Below are 25,165 nucleotides of genomic sequence, written 5' to 3' on the forward strand. Positions count from 1 at the left end.
TCTAGTAAGCATCAACTCATTTAGGGGGTCATTATGAACACAGCGGGAAACCCCGCCGTGTTCATGCTGGTGATCTTTTCACAGACCGCCAGCCCCCTTGATACCCCGCCAGCCATATAATAGACATTCTGCTGGGCCGGCGGGCGGAAACATTGTTTCTGCCCACCGGCCTAGCAGAATGCAGGGCCTGGACATTGTGGAATGCTCCACATGGAGCCGTCGTCAATGCCGCTTTGCAGCGGGTGCAGCAGCACCCGTTGTGCAGATCACTGCTCGTAAATCCGAGGGGGACCCCGGAGCACCCCTTTCACCAACCTTTACCTGGCGGGGGAACCTGCCAGGGAAAGGCTGGAAGAACAAGGGCTCTTTATCCGCAGGACAGCACTGCTTGCATCACTGCCCTGTTGGATAAAGTGTTCCGCCATCGTCAGGCTGCCTGTCGGCGGTAACCTGACAGTGGCGGAGGGCCGCCTTTGGCAGCCCTCACTTGTTCATAATATGGCGGTTCAGACCGCCATGCCGGTTGTGGTATTTTCCGCCACCACCAGCATGGTGGTCTGAACCACCATGTTCATAATGAGGGCCTTAATCTTACAATTAAAAAAGGTTACGTCTGGCCAGCACGTGTCACAAAAATCGTATCGCCTTTCCTAAAGTCACCATGTGCATGCTTTGAAAGATAATGTGACCTATATCCAATTTTCTGTGCTTGCAGAAATTATTTCTGCAAGGAATACTGTTTTAAGGGAGGCTAAAAGACTAGTCTGTAGTCTTTGAACTAAAAAAATCCTTAGATAGAACAGGGCAAGAGGTATCGCACGGAGACGCTACCTATAAAGGATTAGGCCGCATAAACGGATTCTCCAGGGCTGATCACTTGTAGCTATTTCATTATATCAAACAGATTGAAAAAGAATTACAGGCCATCATTTATGCTCCAGACAATGTTTTGGAAATAAACCTGTGATTTATTAAGCTAAGCAGTGACTATAATAATGTGATCCAAAATTGTTATTTCTGAATAATACATCAATAAAAAGGCTTACAGTTAGTTTTCACAAAAATACAATTATATCCTTTAATCAAGCAAACAGTTTACATGTTGATCCTTATCAACAAAACAAAGAATGGTAGTTGCTCTTCAAGACAGGCTATCTAAATAAACTCCTACAATTATGATCTGAGGCAATGTCAATAAATGTAATCCTTTCAGTCACCGATCCTATGACTTTGCATCCTTAAACACCCACCCCCTAAGTTGCAGTGCATTTGCGCTTGGATTCCCCCAGGGTATCTTAATCTCAATCGCAGCTAATGTCCAGTCAGCACTATTGGTCCAGAAGATACTCTCGCATTTGGATCCCCCAAGGTATCCTGATCTCAGTCGCAGCTGACGTCCGGTTGGTTCTACTGGCCCTGCAGATAATGGATCTCAAACTGAGTGAATCTACAGTTCCTGACCCAGCTCAATGGGTAGACAGACTGGATGAGGTGGTCCATTATACGACATCAACGTGTACTACACAAGCATGCAGCCTAGAGGTTGTTTTCATGTAGTTGTAGAGGAAGCCAAAATATGTCATGGCAAACACTTGCTGATGATCTTGTGAGAGTTTAATGTGGGTTATAAAGGAAAAAAAGGAATGTTCTATGGAAGAGATGAGCTCTGTTCCCTGGTCCAGAAAGTAGTCGGTCATCCAAGGGCTTCAAATATGCTACACACTGATATCTCAGATCTGCAACTCTCAGTTCTGTTAGGAATCATGCCATTTTATCAAACCAACCAAAGAGTGGAAGCCACAAAAGTCCTGGTGATGGTGCACATGGACTACTGCAATGTGGTTTACACCAGCCACCCGAGAAAACCCAAAGACCCCAAGTCTAGGGACACACCCGCCATCCTAGAAAATAACTTTTCTCTATCATCACCCAGTGGATCTTCTCTCCATAAGAGGGTTTTAACCGGCAACACAGTCAAAGGATCCCCCTCCATGGTAGAAGTGAGTGTTGGGCTCTCTTGCACCCTTCCGGATCCTGGCTTCGCTCTGGGAGGGGGCTTCAAAACGCTGCAGGGTTTTCTAAAGCAGGTGGTTCTACACTTTTTTCTCGCAGATCCACTGGATCTTCTCCAAGCAGGAGACATCCTGCCAGGCTCCAGAGTCTCCACGAGTGCTCCCACAGTTCTCTTGCTGGAGACCGTTGGGTTCATTCTCTGCCCAGTATCTAGAGTCAATAATAAAGAAAAACTTTTAAAGACAAGGAACAAAACCATCGAATCCAGCATGATTTATGAAAGGAGGGCCAAGAGTGAAAAAAGACTTGCAGTTTATCCTATTACACAAGGGAACCAATGATAAAGGGACAAGCTTGTGAGTAGCCGCGGCGCAGTGAAGTGAGATGAAACCGGACATCAGGAGCAGAACCAGCCGGGATGGACCTTGGTAGCCATGCGGTTCTCTGGCATAGAAGGGCAGAGTCAGCAGAAAGCTTGTAGCATGAGTAGTGTGAGTGAGTGGGCCTAAAAGCGTGTGAGCAGGGGAGGCGCTCACTTGCAGGGCAATGCTCTGTAGAACAAGTGGAGTTAGTGCGCAGGGGCGGAGCTTGTGGGAGCAGCTTGTGAGCGGGGAAGAGCTAATTAGGGCTGCCACCTACTCTGGAAAGGCCAAGAGCTGGTGCATTAACAATAATGTATGTAAAATGTTCAGTATTCTTTTATAACATGGCAATTATACTGCTGTTTGCTTTAATAAACATGTATAATTAATTTAGGCAGCCATCTAGCACTTTCTATGTACTTCCCTTACACACCCTTACTAATACAGGCCGGTAAAACAATGACCAGGTGGCAATCCTAGAGCCAATAAGCAGAGGTGGTCACAGAAACAGCGAAAGATATGGAGAAATTACTAATCCAGGAAACACGAATGATTCCAGCAGCTTGCAGTAAAGTACTAAGGAGAGTGGAAACAGCAAAGTAATGTAGCCAGTGGTGAGGTGTAGCCTCTGTGAGCAGTGGGTGGAGCCAGTGAGCGGAGCCAGTGAGCACTGGGTGGAGCCATTGAGAAAGGGCGGAGCCAGACAGTGAGGTAAAGTATGTGGGCACAGTTGGAGTAACTGAGCAGTATCCATGGGATCTCAGGAACAGACGAACAGCAAAATATAGTGAATGGACCAGGATTAAATGTGTTAGCCAAAATGAAAACCCATCTCTTCCATCTTATCCCAAGGAGAAACTTTCTGGCATATAAGGTCTCAGCAGATCTCTTACTAGTACCTTTGTAATGTTGGAAGGGCCGAGACAAAGCCAATCACGTGGAACTGACACCTGCCTGAATGGACCAAACCCCTCCAGCCTCATCCTTCGGTCCTGAATACCTCTGCCTATAAGCGTGGGAGCCTCTGAGCTGGTTACTTGGGTTTCTTTTTTTTTTTTTTATTTAATACAGGCTGCATACGCTTTATATAGGGATAGCCTGCAGCACGAGGCGGTCTCACATACACATTTACTAGCTCGCTGTTGAGATTTTTGCGGTACCTGCATGTCACAAGTTTCACCCATCACTGGTCAATAAAATGCAGACTGTAGAGTTTGATTACAGTAAACTGCAAGACCACAGGACGTTAATTTACACTCTTCTTCAGAAAAGAGCTAAATGCACATCTCTTTAGGCCGAACTGTCTTCTTGTCTTATGAAAATTCCCAGCTCCAAGTGCGTCAGGACTAAATCACGAAGAGAATATCCCCCAGTCCCCCCTCCAAATCCCATGCTCTTTTGTATATACTCTAGTTCCACGACCCTAGAGCATGCGGTGCTCCGTTTCTCCAAAGCTAAGTGTGCACAGTGTTTGAATATATACACAGCAACCCCATATAATGTATTATTATAATATCATACACTAAATTCACACCTCAGTGGAGCACGTGAATCCGCCCAGTTCCAGTATGAAGCGGTCATGCTATTTGAACTGCCTGTTTTTTATTTTCATGATTCTCATACATGCATTTGCAAAATAAAGGTTCTTGAGGTGGCTACTGTTGCCTTTGTCCCTATCTTCTGTTGGATGCCTCTCCCCTTCCAATGCCCCGCTCCTTCTTTCTCAAGAGGCTGAAAGCCTCCGAACCCTTATGGGCTTTCAGCCCACCCCAGGGTACTGTGAGGAGGCTGGATCTAGTTCCAGCATGAGATCTGCAGTTCTGCTCCTTTGTGAAATCTTCTTAAAACAATCTAGAGCAGCAGTTCTTTACTTGTAGTCCGCAGATGCCTGAAGGTCCATGACACTTTATCTAGGGGACCGCGACTGCTTAGAAAATACAGAATATTAACAGATCAATAAAGTACATCTAAATAAAGATGCAAAACGTAAAATAGAAAATTTTAAAAAGTTCTGTAAATGAGAAAGAATTTGAAATTAGAGGCTAAAAATGATGGCTCAGATTTATCAAGAAGTCATACAACATAAGGAAGACAGTAAAGTTGCTGCGCGACACTGCGTGAAAGGGAAAGAGCAGAACGGCACCATATCTACTTGGAAGTGGCACTGTTCTGCTTTCTCCCTGCGCTGGCACACTTTAGGGAGCTTTGCGCCAATACAGACACCCTTGTGCTACACAGCAAGGGTGTCTGCATTGCCTGAAGTATAGGTTTTGTACAGGAAGAGGTTCCTTCCAGTGGAAAACCTATGCTTTAACACTTTTCCCAGTTTGTATGTGTGCTGTACAAATCACCATACATACAAAGTGGGAAAAATTAGGAGAAATTAAAACATTTCTCCTCGTTGACCTTGCCTCTACAAGGCATAAGATTTCAATGCAAATCCCTGTCTTCAATTCTTTGTAAATAGGGATTTGCATTGATACCCTTGGGTGGTTGCTTGGGAACGCCCCTGCCCCACCCAGGGAATGCCTCCCTAATGCAAAGTAATGCATTGCTCAGCTTTCCGTTACTTTTGCGTTACTACCCAATGAAAATCATGTTTTGAGTTGGATAGTAAATCCCACCTGAACATTTAGCATTGGGTTTACGTTAGAAAAGTAACCCGACGCAAAGTGTTTGTAAATCTGGGCCTAAATTGGTATCCTCAAATTGTTTAGTGGACCAGCACAAGTCCATCAAGGAGAGTATAGGATGGATGGCCTTCCTTTCCAATGAAAATTAACATTTTACTTGTTCTGTGAATTAAATGAAGTATTTAACAATTTGTGAAATTATTTTTATTTGTTAGATGAATGCTTCTTCCTATATGTTTGTGTATTGCTTTGAGATTCAAATGATCAAAGTCCCCAGCTTCCAGCAATGACTCAGTGGGGGCCTGAGGATTCCAGTAATGATTAAGTGGGTTCCACAGAAGTCAAAAGGATAAAAACCACTGATCTAGAGAGATCTCTGATATCTGTCCAGAGTCCCTTGTTTTGCCGACCTAACCCATTGGCTTCCTGCCGTTACTGCATCATCCTGTATCGACTACAGACTCTTGGACTGGGCAGTCAAGCAGCTGCCCAGCAAAGCACAGCACCACAGGTCCATGGTGTGGTTGCATTGCAGCTGTGTTTTCACCTACTGGGCTGGGGCATCTGTTAAAGATTTTTGGGTGACACGATATTTGCTTGAATTAACAATCTTAATGATGCAACTGACCGCAACCGATGAATGATTGATTTTGCATTTAAAATGATATGATTATCTCATTTAGAAGTATAATTAATAGTATAGTATAATTATGCTACATTTTAATGCGAGGCACCATTTAATTAAATGGATGCAATTCATGGTGTTCTGCTGATCTGGTTCCTGTTTGTTCCCCCCCTCCCAATCAGCTGCCCGCTGTTGGTCTTCTCTCCCTACTATTTCCACAGTGCACAGAGCATAAATATACAAACAGATTGTAGTATTAGAAGGTATGTATTGTGAATTAAACTTTCCATTATGTACATGCTGCATCATTTTGTAGGATTTACATGGAAGTTCTGATACAGGCATGTAGAAGAACATGACTTTACGGGCTATTATTAAACAATATTTCATATTGGGTTATACATTTCCAGAGTGCATTTACTGAGGAAGCAAGCAAAAGATTTTCTCATACCTTAGGAAATGGGTTAGTGTTAAGAACCTTTGGGATTTACAATATTGTTTTTGCTTGCCAGTGTAACCCAACCATGATCGTACCATGCTGTATTTGTAGATGTATTATTAGTACTCAGAACTTGTGTATAAATCCCTCCCCCCATAGAGAGGGATCGGGTGCCATTCCATTTTCCTCTCAAGACTCTGTCTGATCATTCTGAGACTTTCTTCCTCACTTAGGATGCTGTCAATACTCTTATTCTTATGAGGTTGGTACTTAGAATTTAGAGGGGTTTTTAAATAACTGACGTTCTGTTGTAAATTGATGAATGCTTCTTCCTATATTTTTGTGTATTGCTTTGAGATTCAAATGATCAAAATTGCTTATGCCATGGTCCCCAGCGTCCATTTTACTCTGCTATGTTCCAGTTATTGATGGGGAGGATGGTCTCTTACCGCCAGATCAATGAGAATATTCATGGAGCTGAGGTAAAATATTCCGGTTTATACAATACGGGGGTTCAGGAAATGACTGGGGTTCGGCTCTGACACATTGGTGCCTGTCACTGTAGGAGACACAACGCAAGTACTACACGGAGGACCAGCAGTAGCTCCAACAGCTCAGCTTTGAACTCTTTTTCGTGCTGTATGTGTAGCTTCAAGTGCCGGCATGAGTGGAACTGCGCATAGTATGTCAGGGAATGACAAATGCATGTGTGTACATGTGTGTGTAGCCCACGCTGTAGAGGCCAGACCAGTCATCAAAGTGAGGCTAAACACTGACAAAGAAACAACATCGGTGTGAGGGCCACAGCACTATGAAGACCAATTGACAGTGTGTGTTTAGGTAATTTGGGGCAATTGTATCAAAAGAGCAGTCACATTTACTTTGATTTCCTCTATAACTTACCTCAGTATCAAGCCATGTGTGGAGTTATAAATACTATACGTGTGTTTGTGGTGTGTGTGGGTGTGAGAGAGAGAGAGAGCGAGAGAGAGAGAGAGAGAGAGAGCGAGAGAGAGAGAGAGAGCGAGAGAGAGAGAGCGAGAGAGAGAGAGAGAGAGAGAGAGAGAGAGCTTCCACTGCTTCTGTGTATGATGTACTGGCTCTGTGTAAGGAAAGGTTATGCTGCCACTAGCTCGCACTATTGGGTTGTATTGTTCCTCGGTGAGAGAAACCGGGGCTGCTGCTGCCCATGCTCTACCTGTCCTACGTGTGTACAGCTGAAATCGCTACTGATGTGCTGTACTTTTTCTCTTTGTATATGGAAACTTGCATTGATGCCATCTGTTGACTACACTGTACCCAGGAGAGGGGGAGAAGTTGTTTTGTGTTTGAGTGTTTGCTGTCGGAGGCTGTTACTTCGGCTTCTTGTAGTACACCTGATCCTCTCAAGGGAGGCTCGCATGCCAGCAGCACTAGCTCTACCTGTATTGTTCGCTACTTTGGTCATGTTGTACCTGTTCTATACACGAGGCGTGTGAACTGCAGTTGCCCTGGTAGTTCCTTTCCTGTGTATGAGTTACTCCTGCTGCACGTGTTCTGTGAAAGCTTCCACTGATGCTGTCTTTGGTGTACCTGATCTGTGTCAGAGTCATGCGTGCACTGCTACTGTCCATGAGTCCCATTCTTATGTGTAAATGCTGTACCTAGGAGAGGAGGGGTGGTGAGTGGTGTGTGCTTCATGGGGATCTTATTGTTGCTCGTACCTCACGTGCACTGTATGAGGAAAGCTTGCACATTAGCTACACGTGCTGTACTTGTTTAGTAAGTAAATGTGCACTACGGAGGCCTTAATGTACTTTTTCTGTGTATGAGGCAAGCATGCACTGCTGCTGTCATTATAGCAGATGCTTTCTGTGTCAGTGACGCTATCACTGCTGCTGCCCTTATCTCTGTTTTATGTGATTAGGAAGCTTGTATTGCTGATGCTTTTGCTGTACCGGTTCTGTGCACTTCCACTGCTGACAGCCATTATTCTCCTTTATGTGTGCATAACTGCAGTTTCGAGTACCTTTTTCGAATAGCAAAAGCCAAAATGATTGGTTTTGTCAAAGCCTATTATTTACTCCCCAGAGCTATTCTCTCGATGTCAAATGCCGCTGGAGGGCAGTGTTGGCCTATTATTGGCAAGGTCTCAGATCCAAAGGTGCATCGAGCAAACTCGACAGAGTGGAATGCAACAGAAACCAACAATTGGATTTTTTTTTCACCCTCTTAATAATTAATCCTTAAGAAATGGTTTTAGGTCGGACCATGAATCAACGGACTATCCCTTCTTCTTGTAGGGGGCAATAAAACGAATTAGGGAGAAAAGTGATCTCACTGGTATCTTTAAAACAATTGTTATGGTCATCGGACGCTGACTTACGTCCACAACTGGGCCCATCAAACATTTCAGAGATGCCCACAAGCTGTCGCAGCTCAGCCCGCCACAGTTCTGAGTCTCCATCTGTGAAGCGGGCTTCAGAAGTGCCTACCCGCCCAGGGACATCTTAAGAATTTTAGGGACTCTGGGCCAAACGTATTTTGGTGGCCCGTGTTCGGAACAGCTTTGAATTTATGATCTAATTACAGCTCTTTCGTGTTCTCTTTGGCCAGGTCACTAACACGCTGACAAGCACACTGGTCCAATTTCTAAATGCGTTTTATCTAATATTTAAGGATAGAAATGTGTGTTTTCAGTATTGTAGTACAGCAGCAGCTCACTAATATTATTGCAATTCATCTCTGTGATCATCTCCCGTTCCGAATATGTAAGGTCCTGTTTCAATCTAAAAGAACATTTTTTACGGATGTTGCATGTTATTGAAAAACACAAACACATTTCTCTGCAAAACACCTGTAAAGACTCCCACACATTACCCGTATTAAAAATAAATTAATTGAAAACAGTATTTAAAACCATCTATGTTTAAGAATCACTCAAGCTCATTAGGGCAGGACTGCCTGCCGAACGGAACCAGCTTTATCCTGGGCCCCCCTAAAAGGCTGGAGGCCAGGGCCGCAAAACGTCTCTGTGCCCGACCACCAGCATTGTTATAAAACCACTGGCCACGCTGCTGCATTAGCTGGAGATTTTGGCTCCACGCTTCATCACCTGTGTATCAGGCTGCAAGGGTGACACCTCCGCCACACACTGTTCGCCCTTTGCTACTACTTATTTCCATATGTTGGCTCCTGGTTTCCTGACAACCTGATGAAGTTTTTTACTTGGAGGTCTTATCTGGCTCCTTGCTCCTTCCTTATGTCAAGTAGAGTTTAACGCGTTGCTGTTATTTTTCGAATCAATCCTCATCTTCAATTAAGAGCTACATGATTGCCAAGGAAGGTTTTATCCTTAAAGGTTTTTTCCCTTAACTGTAACTGTGTTAAGGAGATGCTTGTTATATTTCACATACATTAGTCTGCGCAGGGTGGTGCAATTGCAATCTGAAGTAGTCTCCCATTCGCAATTCGCTAATGGGATTGAGCTCCTGGTGGTCAGTTTTGAAACCCAGGGCTGCTCCTGGTGCTGATGTCGCTTTCGCCAGATCCCCGAAGTTAATTGCAGCAGGTGTTGTGAGGTTTCAAGGGATAGAGAAAGATACAGAGGGAGGGGGAAGGTAGAGAAAAAGTCATCAGAGAGGGAGAAGAAAGTTTGGAGAGAAGGAGAGAGAGCAAATTGATGAAAAGACAGAGAGTGCAAAGAGATGAAGAGAGTTGGCTGGTTTTTGCCAGGGCTGCCTTTGGTTCTCCAGTCCAGCCCTGCATAGATTATTAGCCATTCTGCCTAGTGGACCTCTTGTTCATCTCAGTAATGCAGAAAATGTCAGGTAATATGGGACATGTACTCTGACCTCCAATTCTCTCTCAGTAATCTCCATGTAGTCCTACAGTAGGAATTCCATCTCCTTCACCATTTTTCTTTTGTCTTACTGTTTTAGATCATGGCTAGGCTTCAGCAAAACTAAAAGATGAGGCAGAGGTCAGAGCAATCTTCTACCCTACAAAAAGAATACATAACATATTTCTTTCCATGGCTGTAGCTCAGCTTGAGGTCCTCTTTGAATCTCAAGCCCAAACGTGCAGAGCTTTCATGGGAAGGGGTGCGGCCTTAGGACTAGGGGTGCTGACTCTGGGACATGGGTCACCAGTTTCAAAACCTTACCTCACCTCAACTCACTTTGGACCCAAGTTGAAACAAGTAATCTCTCTGTGACTGAAAATAAAAATGCGTAATGTGTTGTGGGTCTGTTGTGAAATATTCTTATGTCCATGAGACAGGTTTCTGCTATGAAAAACTCCGAAAAAGAGTGGCTTTTGCTTGCCACCTATGCTCTGCCCACACATGCCAAGAAATAAAGACAAAGCATTAACGTTTAATGTACAAAGAGATATCCACATAGTGGCTGAACTGCACCATTTGAAACTGGGAAACTAGAGATCAATCTCAGCTTCCCTGCTTGCTCAAATTATGTGAAAAAATAGACTATAATTTTACTCCATCTGTAATAAGAATGTTGTCAGTATATAGGGTTCACAAGACAAATGACTTGCCTCTTAGGTCACTAACAGGTTTGAGAGGCAGAATGTTTCCAAGTTCATATTCAAAAACTATGTTTTTAAAGGAATACTTCTCAATGCAGTGATATGACCTGATATTCTAAGGTGAAAAGCTTATGTATTTTAAAGAAATACACGTTTTTTTTATTTCGAAGAGAATTCACCATATTTTACATGATGTATGTTGCGTGATTTTCATGTAGTATTTGTCAGGGCCCAGTTCGTGCATGAGCTCTTAAAGTCAAAGCCAAACCTTGGCTATGGCTCAGTTCTTCCTGTCAATTTGTTGGCTCACCATCCTCTACCAACCTTGCATGCATCAGCAAAGCGTGTCTCTTACCCAGTAGCCAGCACAGTTACAGTTGACCCCGATCAAAAAGCAACTATTAGACTAACGGTCCAAAAAGTGACAGGACTCGAAATGTAGCAAGGCTCTCTCCATTAACGACTAGAGTGCCCCTAAGTAGCAGAAACAGACGTCATGCAGCATTCGCATGCAATACCAGGATTGTCCACTGGGTGGCGATGCTGCTCTTTAGTGCGACCTCTGCGCAGCAAAAACAGAGGGCTTGAAATCCGCAGGGTAAATCATGCTTTGAAATGTCCACTAGGCGTTATGCTGCTCCTCTTAGGGCCATATTTATACTTTTTGACGCACAACTGCGCCAACGCAGTTGTGCGTCAAAAATTTTAACGCCGGCTAACGCCATTTAAAAGCGCCATGCAGGCGCCTTATTTATGGAATAACGTTAGCCGGCGCAGCTGACTGGTGTGCGTAAAAAAAAATGACCCACACCAGGCAGCGCTGGCGTAGGGGAAAATGGAGCTTGGGCATCAAAAAATGGGGCAAGTCAGGGCTGAGGCAAAATATTGGTCTCAACCCGATTTGCGCCATTTTTTTTTACTCCCAACCCCCATTGAAATGACTCCTGTCTTAGCACAGACAGGAGTCATGCCCCCTTGCCCAATGGCCATGCCCAGGGGACGTATGTCCCCTGGGCATGGTCATTGGGCATAGTGGCATGTAGGGGGGCACAAATCAGGCCCCCCTATGCTACAATTTTTTTTTTTTTAATTACTTACCTGAACTTACCTTAAGTTCCCTGGGATGCACCCCTCCATCCTTGGGCGTCCTCCTGGGGTGGGCAAGGGTGGCAGGGGGTGTCCCTGGGGGCATGGGAGGGCACCTCTGGGCTCCTTCCGAGCCCACAGGTCCCTTAACGCCTGCCCTGACCAGGCGTTAAAAAATGACGCAAAAGCGGCCGGACGTCATTTTTTTGACCCGCCCACTCCCGTGCGCCATTTTTGCACGGGAGTTTAAATAAGGCGCACATGCCTTGGAGTCATTTTTTAGACGGGAACGCCTACCTTGCATATCATTAACGCAAGGTAGGTGTCCACGCTAAAAAATGACGCTAACTCCAAGATCTTTGGCGCTAGACGGGTCTAACGCCAAAGTATAAATATGGAGTTAGCTTTGCGTCGGATTTGCGTTAAAAAAAACGACGCAATTCCGGCACAAACAGAGTATAATTATGCCCCTAAGGGCCATATTTATACTTTTTGACGCACAACTGCGCCAACGCAGTTGTGCGTCAAAATTTTTAACGCAGGCTAACACCATTCCAAAGCGCCATGCGGGCGCCTTATTTATGGAATGACGTTAGCCGGCGCAGCTGACTGGTGTGCGTCAAAAAAAATGACCCACACAAGGCAGCGTCGGCGTAGGGGAAAATGGAGCTTGGGCGTCAAAAAATGGGGCAAGTCAGGGCTGAGGCAAAATATTGGTCTCAACCCGATTTGCGCCATTTTTTTTTACTCCCAACCCCCATTGAAATGACTCCTGTCTTAGCACAGACAGGAGTCATGCCCCCTTGCCCAATGGCCATGCCCAGGGGACTTATGTCCCCTGGGCATGGTCATTGGGCATAGTGGCATGTAGGGGGGCACAAATCAGGCCCCCCTATGCCACAACAAAAAAAAACAAAAAAATACTTACCTGAACTTACCTTAAGTTCCCTGGGATGGGTCCCTCCATCCTTGGGCGTCCTCCTGGGGTGGGCAAGGGTGGCAGGGGGTGTTCCTGGGGGCATGGGAGGGCACCTCTGGGCTCCTTCCGAGCCCACAGGTCCCTTAACGCCTGCCCTGACCAGGCGTTAAAAAATGACGCAAAAGCGGCTAGACGTCATTTTTTTTGACCCGTCCACTCCCGTGCGCCATGTTTGCACGGGAGTTTAAAAAAGGCGCAGATGCCTTGGAGTCATTTTTTAGACGGGAACGCCTACCTTGCATATCATTAACGCAAGGTAGGTGTCCACGCTAAAAAATGACGCAAACTCCAAGATCTTTGGCGCTAGACGGGTCTAACGCCAAAGTATAAATATGGAGTTAGCTTTGCGTCGGATTTGCGTAAAAAAAAACGACGCAATTCCGGCACAAACAGAGTATAAATATGCCCCTAAGTGTCTAATGGCATTCACAGACACCGTCGCAACTGCAGTCCATGCAGTTTTTTAAAAATTGGTTGGTGTCACTATTGAGCTTATTTCTGCTCATTTCACAGCACAAAAAGATACCACAGCACCTCCACTTCTTGCTATACCTAAAAATTTCCAAAGGGTGGCGCGTACGGATTGCTGTATGTTCCAATACACCTACGAATTGGGTATCAAGTCAGGTGTAAAAGATTGTAAACATATTTCATAATTACCTAAAATGTTAGAAATGGGTTGAAAACAAATATTTTTTATCTACGTTAAGCTATTTTAACAAATCCAAAATGTTCAACAGTGCCCCTCCCCCTATCCACCAGGGGGTGGCAGGTGGGCTGGCGGAGGGTGGACACATACATGCCAACAGACCCGATTCAGATGCCAAACTCCCTATATTTGAAGTTAGAATTGGCTACATTTTGTCTGCCACCCGCTTGAAATTGCCCGTGCTTCAATAGAAGTCAATGTGGGAAAAACATGGAATTTTTTCTGAATTTCAGAAAGCAGAAGAAGTGTGTGCAGGCAGAGATCTTTACCTGTAGTTTGCTTGTTTATTTGTGTATCAGGCCTATTGTTTCCAAATACTGGTTCAGCTGGCGAGTTATATATATTTGAAGTCAACAGCAGTTCAATGGTAGTTCAACATTAGGAAAGCTTTATCATGGCCAGGGAAAGCCTATAGGCATTAATGTAGCAAGCAAAGATTGGGCTTGGGTAGAAGATCATTTTGTTTATCTTTGAAGATTTGCTGTAAGGGAGTAAGTTTTATTTAATTGGGAAAGACATACTAAATCTATGAAACATTCCCAGCAAAGTTGTGATTAATGGTGGTCATTTTTTGAAACAATGTGTTTAGTAGTTTTGATTTCCTTTCTAGCTTCCTGGTTTTATCGGATAGTTCCAGTGTTAGCAAGAACGGGGAAATGTAGGTGTATGGCTTGGGATGCTAGCCACCAGGGGCGGCTTCTCCATTAGGGGAGAGGAGTGTCGCCACCTTCCACCCCTGCCAGCATCGGCAGTTGCAAAACCTTTTCAAAATAACGATAATAAACCGTGTTATTATCGTTTTCTTGAAAAGGGGCGGGGCATTGGGGGGGACGAGCATTTGAGGGGAGTGCATAGAGCACTCCACTCTGAGCGCATGTGTGTTTGGCCGACTGTCTCGAGCGGGCCAAACACACATGCGCAGTAGGCTCTCTCCAGCCCAGCAACACAGTTGCCCGGCTGGAGAGAGCCTGCACAGGCTCCCAGTCTGCCTGGGAGCACCCTGCCTGGGTGCTCCCAGACAATCCTGATGCTGAGATAAGTGTTTTTCCCATTTTTTTATTTATTATTTGTTATTTATCCCCCCGCGCATGCCACTCCACCCGTTCTTGGTGTCGCGAGCCGCAACTGCTAGCCGGACTGTTTATATAAGTAGAGTAGCATTCAAGTGTCCGCTTTCTGAGGAGGTTTAGATTCTGTCAATTCTTCTGCATGCAGGAGGAGCCTTGTTGTAGGGTGGGAGATAGCTTTGTAGCGTTTAGGCGGGACTTGGGTATTCTATGCAATATAACGTGAGTGCCTGTAGAGTGGTTTTGAAGTAATATTTGAGATGAAGCGTCAGACGCTACAAAGCAGCTTCAATTGAAATCTGGCACTATTAATGAGTTCTTGAATATGAAATTAACATTTAAAGATCTAGCCATTGTGAAGAAATGTGATTTGGAAATTTTGTAATTTTAGCAAAGGAACTTTGGTCCTGTAGTTTATTGATCTAGTATAGAGAGAGGAACTTAGAGCTGTTAGGTGAAAACTGAAGGACGTCAGTCTTTTCAGTGGTAAATTTAAGTTTCATCCAGCAATCCTTCGGTTTATGCAAGATAGACATTAGGCTAGTGTGTCAAAGGTTCTTGTACTAGCAGTCTTGAGGCACAACCGTGTAACTGTCGTGTATGGGTGGAAAGTCAAAACCTGCTTTAGAGAATATCAACGAAAAGCTTGACATAAAGAATTACTAATAAGAGTGCCAGAATTGATCCTTGTGGTATTCCAAACTGAACGGCTGTAGTGGCAGACATGGAATGACCTGTTGTAATGCATTGTGTTGTGTTAGAGGTATCCTTTGAGCCACTTCAGTACCCTGCCTTCGATGCACATCCTGTTGCATAAAGTCTTGTAGATAGTATCGAAATCTCAGCCCCTACTCTTTGTCTTTATCAAACACGACAAAGGAAACATCATCTTGAGCATGGAGGGTTCTGAGTGGTGACCAGTATTGAAGGTTGTTAGCATTTTTTAATAGATGGTGGATATGGCCCACTTTTAAAACATCTGGAATAGTGCCTTGTGCTAGAGTGAAATCCACAGTTTCCAGTAAGAAAGGTACTTTGTCCCCAGCATCGCAACAATTAGGATCCCCTCCCCAAGAAAACCTAACTGCGACACCTCAGCCCCCAATTGCTCTTCACACCACTCCCTCAACCCTAAAACCTCAGGTGCATTACCTCGTTCCAGACAAGGCTGTTCCATCCATCCACTGCCACGACCCTTCAGATCTCTGATCCGTCAGTCCGAGCCAGAAGAACCTGGTTCTGGTGGCTTCCGCAATGTAGGCCTGCAATGCACCAGACATCGATTTTAGTCATCATCTCAATAGCTGTTTCATGTGTTAAGATGGGTTTTGCACTCTGTGAGAGCTGCATAATGTGGAAAGAAGGGCCTGTGCACTGGAGGAGCTGAGTAGCATGCATAGGAGTGCTTGTGCAGCCAAGAAGCTGTGTAATGTAGTTATGATACTCTGTGCACTGCAGGCACTATATAATGGGAAATGCTGCTCTGGCATTCTGGGACCTGTCATGTTGTTATGAAGGGCTGTGACCTTCATGACAACATGACATGCCCTCATATCATTTGTGGTATGAGGGTGTGGGAACTATGTAACGCTGCAGTCAGGGTCAGTGCACTGAATGAGGTGTATAATTTGATACAAAGGCATGTGCACTCCACGAGCTGTGCACTCATTAACATGTGCATTGTGGATGCAAGGCATTGTGTAGTCCTTGGACTATGTAATATTAATAGGGAACCACTGAGATCCATTGGCAGTGTAATATGGATTCAGGGGCCTGCACACTCCATGCACTGTGTAATGCAGACATGAGAGCATGTGCACTGTAGGAGCTGTGTATTACGGAAATGAGGACCTGTGCAATCCGGAAACATCTGTGAACAAGGATATGAATTATTTTGAAACCCTGGTAACCCCGGAGCTGTGCAATTAGTATGCGAGGACCTGTGCAAACTCCAAGCAGTGTAACAGGCACATATGTACATGAACAAAGATACTCACCCCAACTAGGCTACACATAATATTTATTTACAACAATTTCTAATGCCTTACCTGCTTCTCTCCTGGGGGGACAAGTGACTAATCCTTAAAGTAGATTGTACATGTTATCATAAACATAGATCAAACCAATATTTAAAATGTTCTCCTGCTTGTTGGCTTCAAAATGCGCGCGCACAAAATAACTGTTTATGGGCACAATCCAGTTTGCCAGATGGTCGCATGCCGTGAGTGACACTTTAGCCGGCCATTGCTTTTTCAAATGAAAACAGCGTTTTCAGCACCTTGCACACTAAGATGTGCGAGTCTGAGCCCATATTGACTTGTACTCCCAGCGCGTGGCTGTTTTCATTGCTCGGGTGTGGGGTGTGGCACGTAAATGTCAGTCATCTCGACCATTTATTTCGTTTTTTAAGGATACCCTGTTAGGCTACATTAGTACATAAATATCTATATTTGAAATTTTTTTCTTTGTTTTTTCTTTGTTCTTCATAGGCGCATTTTAGTGTTTTAATTGCACTTTCTATACAAATCACTGCATTTGTAATGTCTCGAATTCGAAACACGGTTTCAAGACCTAGATAAAAAAAGCAGCACGCCCCTATTGCAATGCAGTGGTGAAGAGAGAGGGATTAGTGGTCACAAGTGTAACAAACATACTGGAGACACAATGTTAAAAAGAAGGGATGGTGAGATACACTTCCTAATGTACACTTTTAATTATGCAATCACATTTTACATGCATGCATCTGTTCAAACAAATATTTTCTGAAAGCTACTGAAAGGAACCATTAACAACACCGAGTTTAAAGGGACTATACGTTTTGTTCCATTTGCAGTGCATTCTCATGAAATGCTTTAAAACAACTCAAGCTCCCATGTAATTCTATCCGGTTAGCCTTATGTCCCTAAAATACACAACACTGTAAATAAGCCATTATATTCTATCACACTTTTACCAATGTATGCTGCTTGCACATACCCTATGTGTCACTAAATGTAATCCTTTGCACCTGGACCACCCATGCGCACAACAGCACCAGGACATTTCTTAGGTTTCGTCCCTGCTCCCACCTGTGGTGATGCTCACTATACCCCTGCGTGGCTATGGCCGTAGAGATGTTTTCACTTACCTGTTCTTCCTTGCTGTCAATAGTCACCAGGACAGAGGCCTGGGAAAGGCACCACTGGCTGGCACTACCCCAAGAGTCTGCAGAGTGTGAGAAGTAGTAGCAGTGACCCTGGAAGAAGGCCCACCCTCTCTGGCAGGGCGAGGATCCTGCAGAGGAGAAAATAACATCTTGGCCTTAGATTGGCACACAATTAGTGCATCACCTGTAAGGAAGGGTCTGTGATTTGCAGAGGAGGCACTGCGTCATGCAGAAGAAGCAAAGAGGGCCCTTCAACATATAGAAGAGGCAGTGGAGACATTATAGTACAAGGACGTGTGGGTCTCCAACATACGAACAGGCAGCAGGGGTCGTAATATAGAGGAGAGTGCAGGTCATATTATATATGAAAGAGGCAGCAATGACCCTAGAAACTATAGAATAGGCAGCTGGTGCGCTACCTGGGACTAGAAATGTGGGAAAATTATTATAGCCCAGATTTACTAATAATTTGCACCAGGTTTGCATTACTTCTGTAACACAAACCGGGTGCATTGTTGTGGCGGTATCTTCATTGCAACACAAATCAGGATTTGCATTGGAAAGTTGGCCAAATTAGCATGCTACTTTGCATCAAGGTGACATTGCATGGGTGCTACATGGGCATCCATATGCGACCACCCATGGGTTTTGATGCAAATCCCTAGCGCTAGTATTGGTTCCCAGGGATTTCTACCAAAATCATTCACATCCTCAAGACAGGAGCAAGTTTTTAAACTCCATGTTTTTTTAACTTTACACCGGTGCTGCACTGTACAGCACACATACAAAGTAGGAAAAGTGTTAAGGCATAGTTTTTGTATCGGAAGGGACTTGTTTCAGTACAAAATCTCCCCTCAATAGGATACAAACATGCTTGGACTAATGTGCAAGGGTGTGTGCTTTGCTGCATGGCACCTTCAAGAGGGGTAGTGCAGGGAGAGACAAAAACAGTTCCATATCATGGCTACAATTCAGTTCTGTTCTCTCCCTTCCACACAGTGCAGCATGGCTACTTTGGTTGGGTAAAAAGATAGTACATTTACTCATCGATACAGAAGGTGTAGTGTGGACTATGCTATATAGTATAGTACGTGACGGAGACTGTGCCCCCCCCCACTATAGATCATAGCAAAGGCAGCTTAGGTCCTTAAGTACACAGAAGAGGCAGCTGGGCCCATAGTCTGTGGCTTTATGTACTATCGAGTTAATGAGGCCTACAATGCATGCAGCAGCATGATGTAATATGCAGAAGGGTCAGCACGAGCGCTATAACCTTTCATAAAGGTAACAGCGCACTGGTTTGCAGGACCTACCCTCACAAGACCAGGAGCAGACGCTATTGTGGGTCCCGTGGATGACCCAGCGGCTCCAAGGTCCAGTTCTCGTGTACAGAATGACCAGCATGAGGGGGGTGTTGCCGTAGTTGAAGTAGAGCTCCGCCCCTCGGAGGGCGAGCAGCGTGTCATTGGGGCACTCCCACCGTTGGAGCTCACTGTGTTCGCTGCATGGGTAGAGGTAGACGGGGAGCTTGCTGGCCTTCTTCGGGGCTCCAACACACCGGCGGGTGGCCATGCTCAGCAGCCTGCCCCCAGGGAGCCACTGGAACTGCTGCCCAGTTGAGTTGGTATCGCAGGGCACAGCTGTTATATAGCGGCTGTCCCTCACTTCTGCACATTTGTTGTGGGCTTCATTAAAGATCTGGAAGGTGCTGGAAGCTGAAAGAGATAACAAATTGTGGAAGTATGTAACATGAAACAGAGTTCACAATTGGAGGCAAGCCAACTAAACAAGATGGCTGGCTTTCAAGGTCGGCGTACTGTGAAGTATCACTATCTTGCTACAGAGCCTAAGAAACAGGAAAAATCAAGAATGTGTTCAGTTGTATTCAGAGACAATTGAGCAGCAAGAGAATCGGAATAAAGAAGAGAAATAACACAAGTATATCCAAGGAATATGAAGAAGAAACTGGAACAAGAGGGGCAAACGAGGTACTTTAGCCAGGAAAACAACAGCAATGAACGAATGGACATACCAGAGCCCCACAGCTGGAAAGAGAACAAAAAATGAAAGCAAGGACTAAAGGACCAGCACCAAGGAAGATGAAAGGCAATTGGGACACGAGAAACAAAGGAAGACTTGAGTCAAGGAATCAGAAACGCAGCAATGGACAAGAGAAAGAAAGGAAGACCAGAGAAGATGGATAGAGAAGGTAGACAAGAGCCATAACGGAAGGACCAGAGCCAACTAACAGGAAAGGGAAAAAAGAAATAAGAGCAATAAAAAGAACCAAAGACAATGAACTGGAATGACTCAGGAACAACAAGAGAAACAAAGAAAAGGTGGAAAGAACCTCCAAAGAGAGCAAATAAATGAAGGATCTGGACCATGGAACAGGATGAGGAGCTAGGAATAGGTTAATCGGAGTTGAGAACGGACCAAAGAGTTACAAAGGACAAATGAGCAATAAGAGCAGGAGGGGGACTAAAGCCACGAAAGAATAGTGATCAGCCGGCTGTATCCCCGCTTCTTCAGAGGTGCCACTAGTGACTTTGTTCAAGTTGGGATCTCAAATATGATATTTTAAAGCACCTTGTTTTCCAATCAAATGGCTTACCCTTCTCTTTCCCTCAGTACATCTTTTACATGAGAAGGAGAGCCGACAGGAACATCCCTGAAGTGGAGGAAGGCAGCAGGGCCATGTGAAAAGTCCAAAGAAATCGTACTGTGCCCACATATCAGGAGTCACTCATGGTATCATTTTGGCTCACTTCTTCATAGGGATATGTAGTCAGGCTCACTTTAGAACCAGCAGAAGCCGAGGCAGTGTATACGTATGTATGTGTGTATATATATATAGATATTCACTCATACAGACATCCAACGGCTAACATGCATATTAGTCTCAAAGTGTCCAGTCCATCAAATCTAGGTAGGAAAATGAAATAGTCGAGAATTGAGACATTGCCACCTTTTGCTCAAAGCAACATCACAAAACAAAATAAAATGATGGGCGGAGTGTTGAAACTTTTCAAACACTCACCCCCAGTCACAGATCTGGGTTTAATCCATCGTTATTTTACTCGCCACGTCACCCCAGCTTGAACCCAGCCATATGCAAATCAGTCTTGACCTGTTCCCCATGGGAACAGTCCAGCCCGAACTGCTAGTCCAGGTCCTCCCTGGACAGGAAACAAGCATCCTGGGACCGGTTTCAGGGTATCACCCTTCATCAGCCAGGCTAGCTTAAATCCAGTGGCACAGCGAGCAAGGGACCCACGTCTGGGCATACCCCTGCCACTTAGGGCGCACAAAGCAACATCACAAAACAAAATAAAATTATGGACAGAGTATTGAAACTTTTCAAACACTCACCCCCAGTCACAGATCTGGGTTTAATCCATCCCATGAGGAACAGGGTCAAGACTGATTTGCATATGGCTGGGTCCAAACTGGGGTGGCATGGTGAGCAAAAGAACGATGGATTAAACCCAGATCTGTGACTGGGGGTGAGTGTTTGCATTGTCAGCACTCCGTCCATCATCCTTTTGTGTTGCTAATGTCGCCCTAAGTGGGAAGGGTATGCCCAGATGTGGGTCCCTTGCTCACTGTGCCACTGGAATCAAGCTAGCCTGGCTGAAGAAGGGTGATACCCTGAAACCGGTCCCAGGATGCTTGTTTCCGATCCAGGGAGGACCTGGTCTGGCAGTTTGGGCTGGACTGTTCCCATGAGGAACAGGGTCAAGACTGATTTGCATATGGCTGGGTCCAAACTGGGGTGGCATGGTGAGCAAAAGAACGATGGATTAAGCCCAGATCTGTGACTGGGGGTGAGTGTTTGCATTGTCAGCACTCTGTCCATCATCCTTTTGTGTTGCTAATGTCGCCCTAAGTGGGAAGGGTATGCCCAGATGTGGGTCCCTTGCTCACTGTGCCACTGGAATCAAGCTAGCCTGGCTGAAGAAGGGTGATACCCTGAAACCGGTCCCAGGATGCTTATTTCCGGTCCAGGGAGGACCTGGTCTGGCAGTTCGGGCAGGATTGTTCCCACGAGGAACAGGGTCAAGACTGATTTGCATATGGCTGGGTCCAAACTGGGGTGGCATGGTGAGCAAAAGAAAGATGGATTAAACCCAGATCTGTGACTGGGGGTGAGTGTTTGCATTGTCAGCACTCCGTCCATCATCCTTTTGTGTTGCTAATGTCACCTTTTGCTCAAGCTAGAACAGAACAATGTTGCTTTTACCTTCCTCCAGACCAGAACATGCCTAATTCATTGGGCCTATTGGTGTCCACCTTCCTCTCAGAAAACAACTCTTTCACTGGCAGCCCACCTTCACCAATCACTGTGTCCCATGATTGTCGAGCAGTCTTAAACTCACCGTAACTTCGCAGGAAGCCGTTTTCAGATGTTATTTCCTGCAATTCTGCAATCAGAGCAGAATCTACAAATAGAAAAAGATTCAGAGTTGGCATTATATGTGCTTATGTTTTATCACAATATAAAACTTTAAATATGGATCTGCATTTATATAAACTTTGCAATATCAACCACCAACATATCATCAAGGTAAGTAGCTCTGGAGTTAAGAACAGTAAATTTATATTTCACTCTATATGCATACCAAGAGATGATGGTAGACAATATATTGCGATCAATGAATATGCAGAGCGATATTATTGACCTTGATATTGTGATATACGATCTTGGTTTATGGACCAGAGACATCGGCGACTAAAACAGTGACAAAATACTCACATGGATCAATTGTGGTTCTAATTTAAATTATAACTAGAGGCACAGAGGGTGTTACAAACAGGCAAAAAATATAAAGAGCATCAAAGGCCCAGTGCCCGGTTATAGACCAGGTGGAGACCAAGGGCTTGATAATGAGTTGGGTTGAAATGGGAAATCATTCGATTTGTGAAGGAAGTGGTAAAACTCCCTTGAAGGATTTCCCCCCAGGTGGCGAATAGTTCATCAGATTTATCCTGCACAATGCTGACCTTCTGGCAGTAGTAATTGAACTGAAACATTGCTTACTAATGGCAAATCTTTCTACAGAAGATTTACCACTTCATCCACAAACAGAGGCATTTCCATTCCCACCAACACTAATACTTCCCTAAAATGTCTGCGGCTGTAAGAGGAGCACCATGCAATGATACATATCAGATAGGTCTGGGCCTGAAAAGAGTTTAATTCATGTTTCAGAATTTATTCAAACACTGACTTGTAGTGACTGTGTGTACCTCACAGTGGAGGTACTACACATACATGTTTATCTCCATGAGCACTGTGATTTAAAAGGGTCGGCCCTTTGTGTTTTTCAGCACCTCAGGATGGTTTCATTTACTTGCTGATGTAGGAGATCGAAATGTTAACAAATGTCCACATCAGCCTTCCACGTCATATCATGATCCCTACATTATAAGGAATACAAAAAATATTAAATGAACTTAATATGGGTTAGCGGACCTCGCACTGACAATAGGCATTATCATGGCTAGAGGTGCGAAAGACAGCCGTACTCCCATGAGCTCCTGAGCCACCACCCAGAATCCCTCGCCATCCTGGTGTATTGAGGGCCTGCAGCCCGACCAAGTTGCCCTTATCTGCTTCCCCCAAATTGCAGCACCAGAAAATCTGTCTGCGGCCATCCACCACCCAGGTGTCGCGACCATAGCAGAAGTATGGCAAGCAGGGCCACAGGCTTGCCCTGGAGACAATCCATGCTCAGGCCGAGGCAGCTGAGAGACTGAGGTGGCACCCCAGCGGGGAAGCCTTTGAGAAGCGGGGACAGTGACGGTCTGCCCTGCTGAAGGGGAGCTCTGCCTGTAACATGGTTTCAGGGCTGATTGGGCCAAGATAGCTGCTCAGGGCCAAACGGCCTGGCAGATAAGAATAAGGCTAAAGCCCTGACTGAAGACTACGGTGGAAAGAGAGGTACACTGCCGCACTGGAGCTATGCTGCCTCACACCATGTCCTGCATGGTGGGATGTCAGGGTTTTCTGGGTGAATTGGTTGGAGATGGTAGAGTTCCATGTGTGAGGTGTGGAGCTGGGGAACTCCGGAGAGGCCTATGATGCGAGGCTGTGCCATTGAGAGTATAAAACAGAAAGCCCCCCCTCTGAAGCAGCTCCCCCACCTGGGCTCATGAGCAGGTGCAATCATCAGGGACCAGAGTATTGTGGCCCCCATGCTCGCACCACTGAAAGATGATGTCAGAGGTGCAGGCTCAGGTGGAGCAGGAAACGGCATATGGTGGCGCACCTCTTGAGGTGAGACATGCCGCAGAACACTTGGCACTTATACACTGCTGATCTCCCTAATGGAGAAGGCCTCTGACCCAGACCCTGAGCAGAGGGGGGAGCGACGATACCCAGGAGGGCACCCAAAGGGCAGGCCAGAGCAGAGCACCACCCTCCTGCACAGAGAACACCAGAAGATCCCAAAAGATGCTGTTGAGACCTCCGGTCGTAGCCCAGAGGTCACACTGGACCAAATACTAAGAACTATCAACTCTTGCAGGGAGGTCTTGGAGACTAAAACAGACAAAGTTTAGCTGGACCTTGGTATCCTGCAGGAAGACCACAAACGCCTGGGCAATAATGTCAAATGCTATGATGACATACTTGGACAGGTGCAGCCTTTGGTGGACACCCTCCAGACACATTTTTCGACCCTCCTGCAAAGAGTAGAGACCCCGGATCGCAGGGCAGAGGATTCTGAGGGTCACAGCAGGAGAAAACGCATCCAAGTCGGGCTGCCAGAGGGAGTCTAGGGCTCTAACATCAACCCCTAACTGCTTCCGGGATGTGCACTTAAACTGCTCTACTCCACTGTTGACGAGTTCTCTCATACTCAGCCTTGCTCGCAACTTCGCACCTTGGACTAATTACTGGAGCTGGTAGACATACAGTGCAACAAGAATGCCAGCCTGCAAAGAAAGTACTCCTTTTATTTCCCAGTATTTGACCTATACGTATGGCTGGACAAGTTGCTATGTTTTAACAGACTCACAGGCATGATGACGGAGGCAGAGTATTTGCGTCACACACTTTCAGACAATAACCCCCAACTTGTGATGCTGCAGTGGGGGATGAGAGTGGCTCCAATTCCCACGTGGAAGCTGTTGGTGCTTTTTCTGCAAGACCTCATGTTCAAGGATCCACTGGGGGGCATTATACAGGAAGACTATCAGGTCAGTCATCACACCTCACCATTGTGTTGAATGGGAGGCCTTTAAAGTGGTGGTTCGGGGCCACTGTTTGGACCAGGCTATTGGCATTAGGAAGACTTTAGAAAACAAAGTCACTACTTTGGAAGGTACTGACTGCAACCAAAAACAGAGATTTCACACTGTCCTACCAGATAGGGAAGCACTTCTAGAAGCCATGGACATACACAAAGGTCTTGGGGCACCTGTGCACCCTCACACACCCCGAACGCATCACACAGTACCACACAGAGGGGGGCAGGGTGGGCAGGTTGCTTGGTTGGCTGGTGTGGTCTGAAGGCAGGAAAGCACCTATCACCTAAAATAAAACTTGAGCTGGGATGGAGGTACTTACACAGCTCGAT

General features: G+C 45.4%; 1 protein-coding gene across 1 annotated transcript in view; it reads right to left on the reverse strand.

Annotated features, from left to right (window-relative positions):
- Positions 1 to 1,052: 1,052 nt before the first annotated feature.
- Positions 1,053 to 25,165, reverse strand: part of LOC138292840 (macrophage mannose receptor 1-like) — a 37,680-nt gene continuing 13,567 nt past the window's right edge. The window contains exons 4-8 of the mRNA XM_069231654.1: positions 21,962 to 22,024; positions 18,896 to 19,297; positions 17,565 to 17,710; positions 15,590 to 15,699; positions 1,053 to 2,223 (exon numbers count right to left, since the gene is read on the reverse strand). Coding sequence (XP_069087755.1) covers positions 2,094 to 2,223; positions 15,590 to 15,699; positions 17,565 to 17,710; positions 18,896 to 19,297; positions 21,962 to 22,024 — 851 coding nt within the window. The 3' untranslated portion in view covers positions 1,053 to 2,093. The remainder of the gene's footprint in view (positions 2,224 to 15,589; positions 15,700 to 17,564; positions 17,711 to 18,895; positions 19,298 to 21,961; positions 22,025 to 25,165) is intronic.

The sequence above is a fragment of the Pleurodeles waltl genome, chromosome 4_2 (assembly GCF_031143425.1).
Source record: "Pleurodeles waltl isolate 20211129_DDA chromosome 4_2, aPleWal1.hap1.20221129, whole genome shotgun sequence".
Classification (NCBI taxonomy): Eukaryota; Metazoa; Chordata; class Amphibia; order Caudata; family Salamandridae; genus Pleurodeles; species Pleurodeles waltl.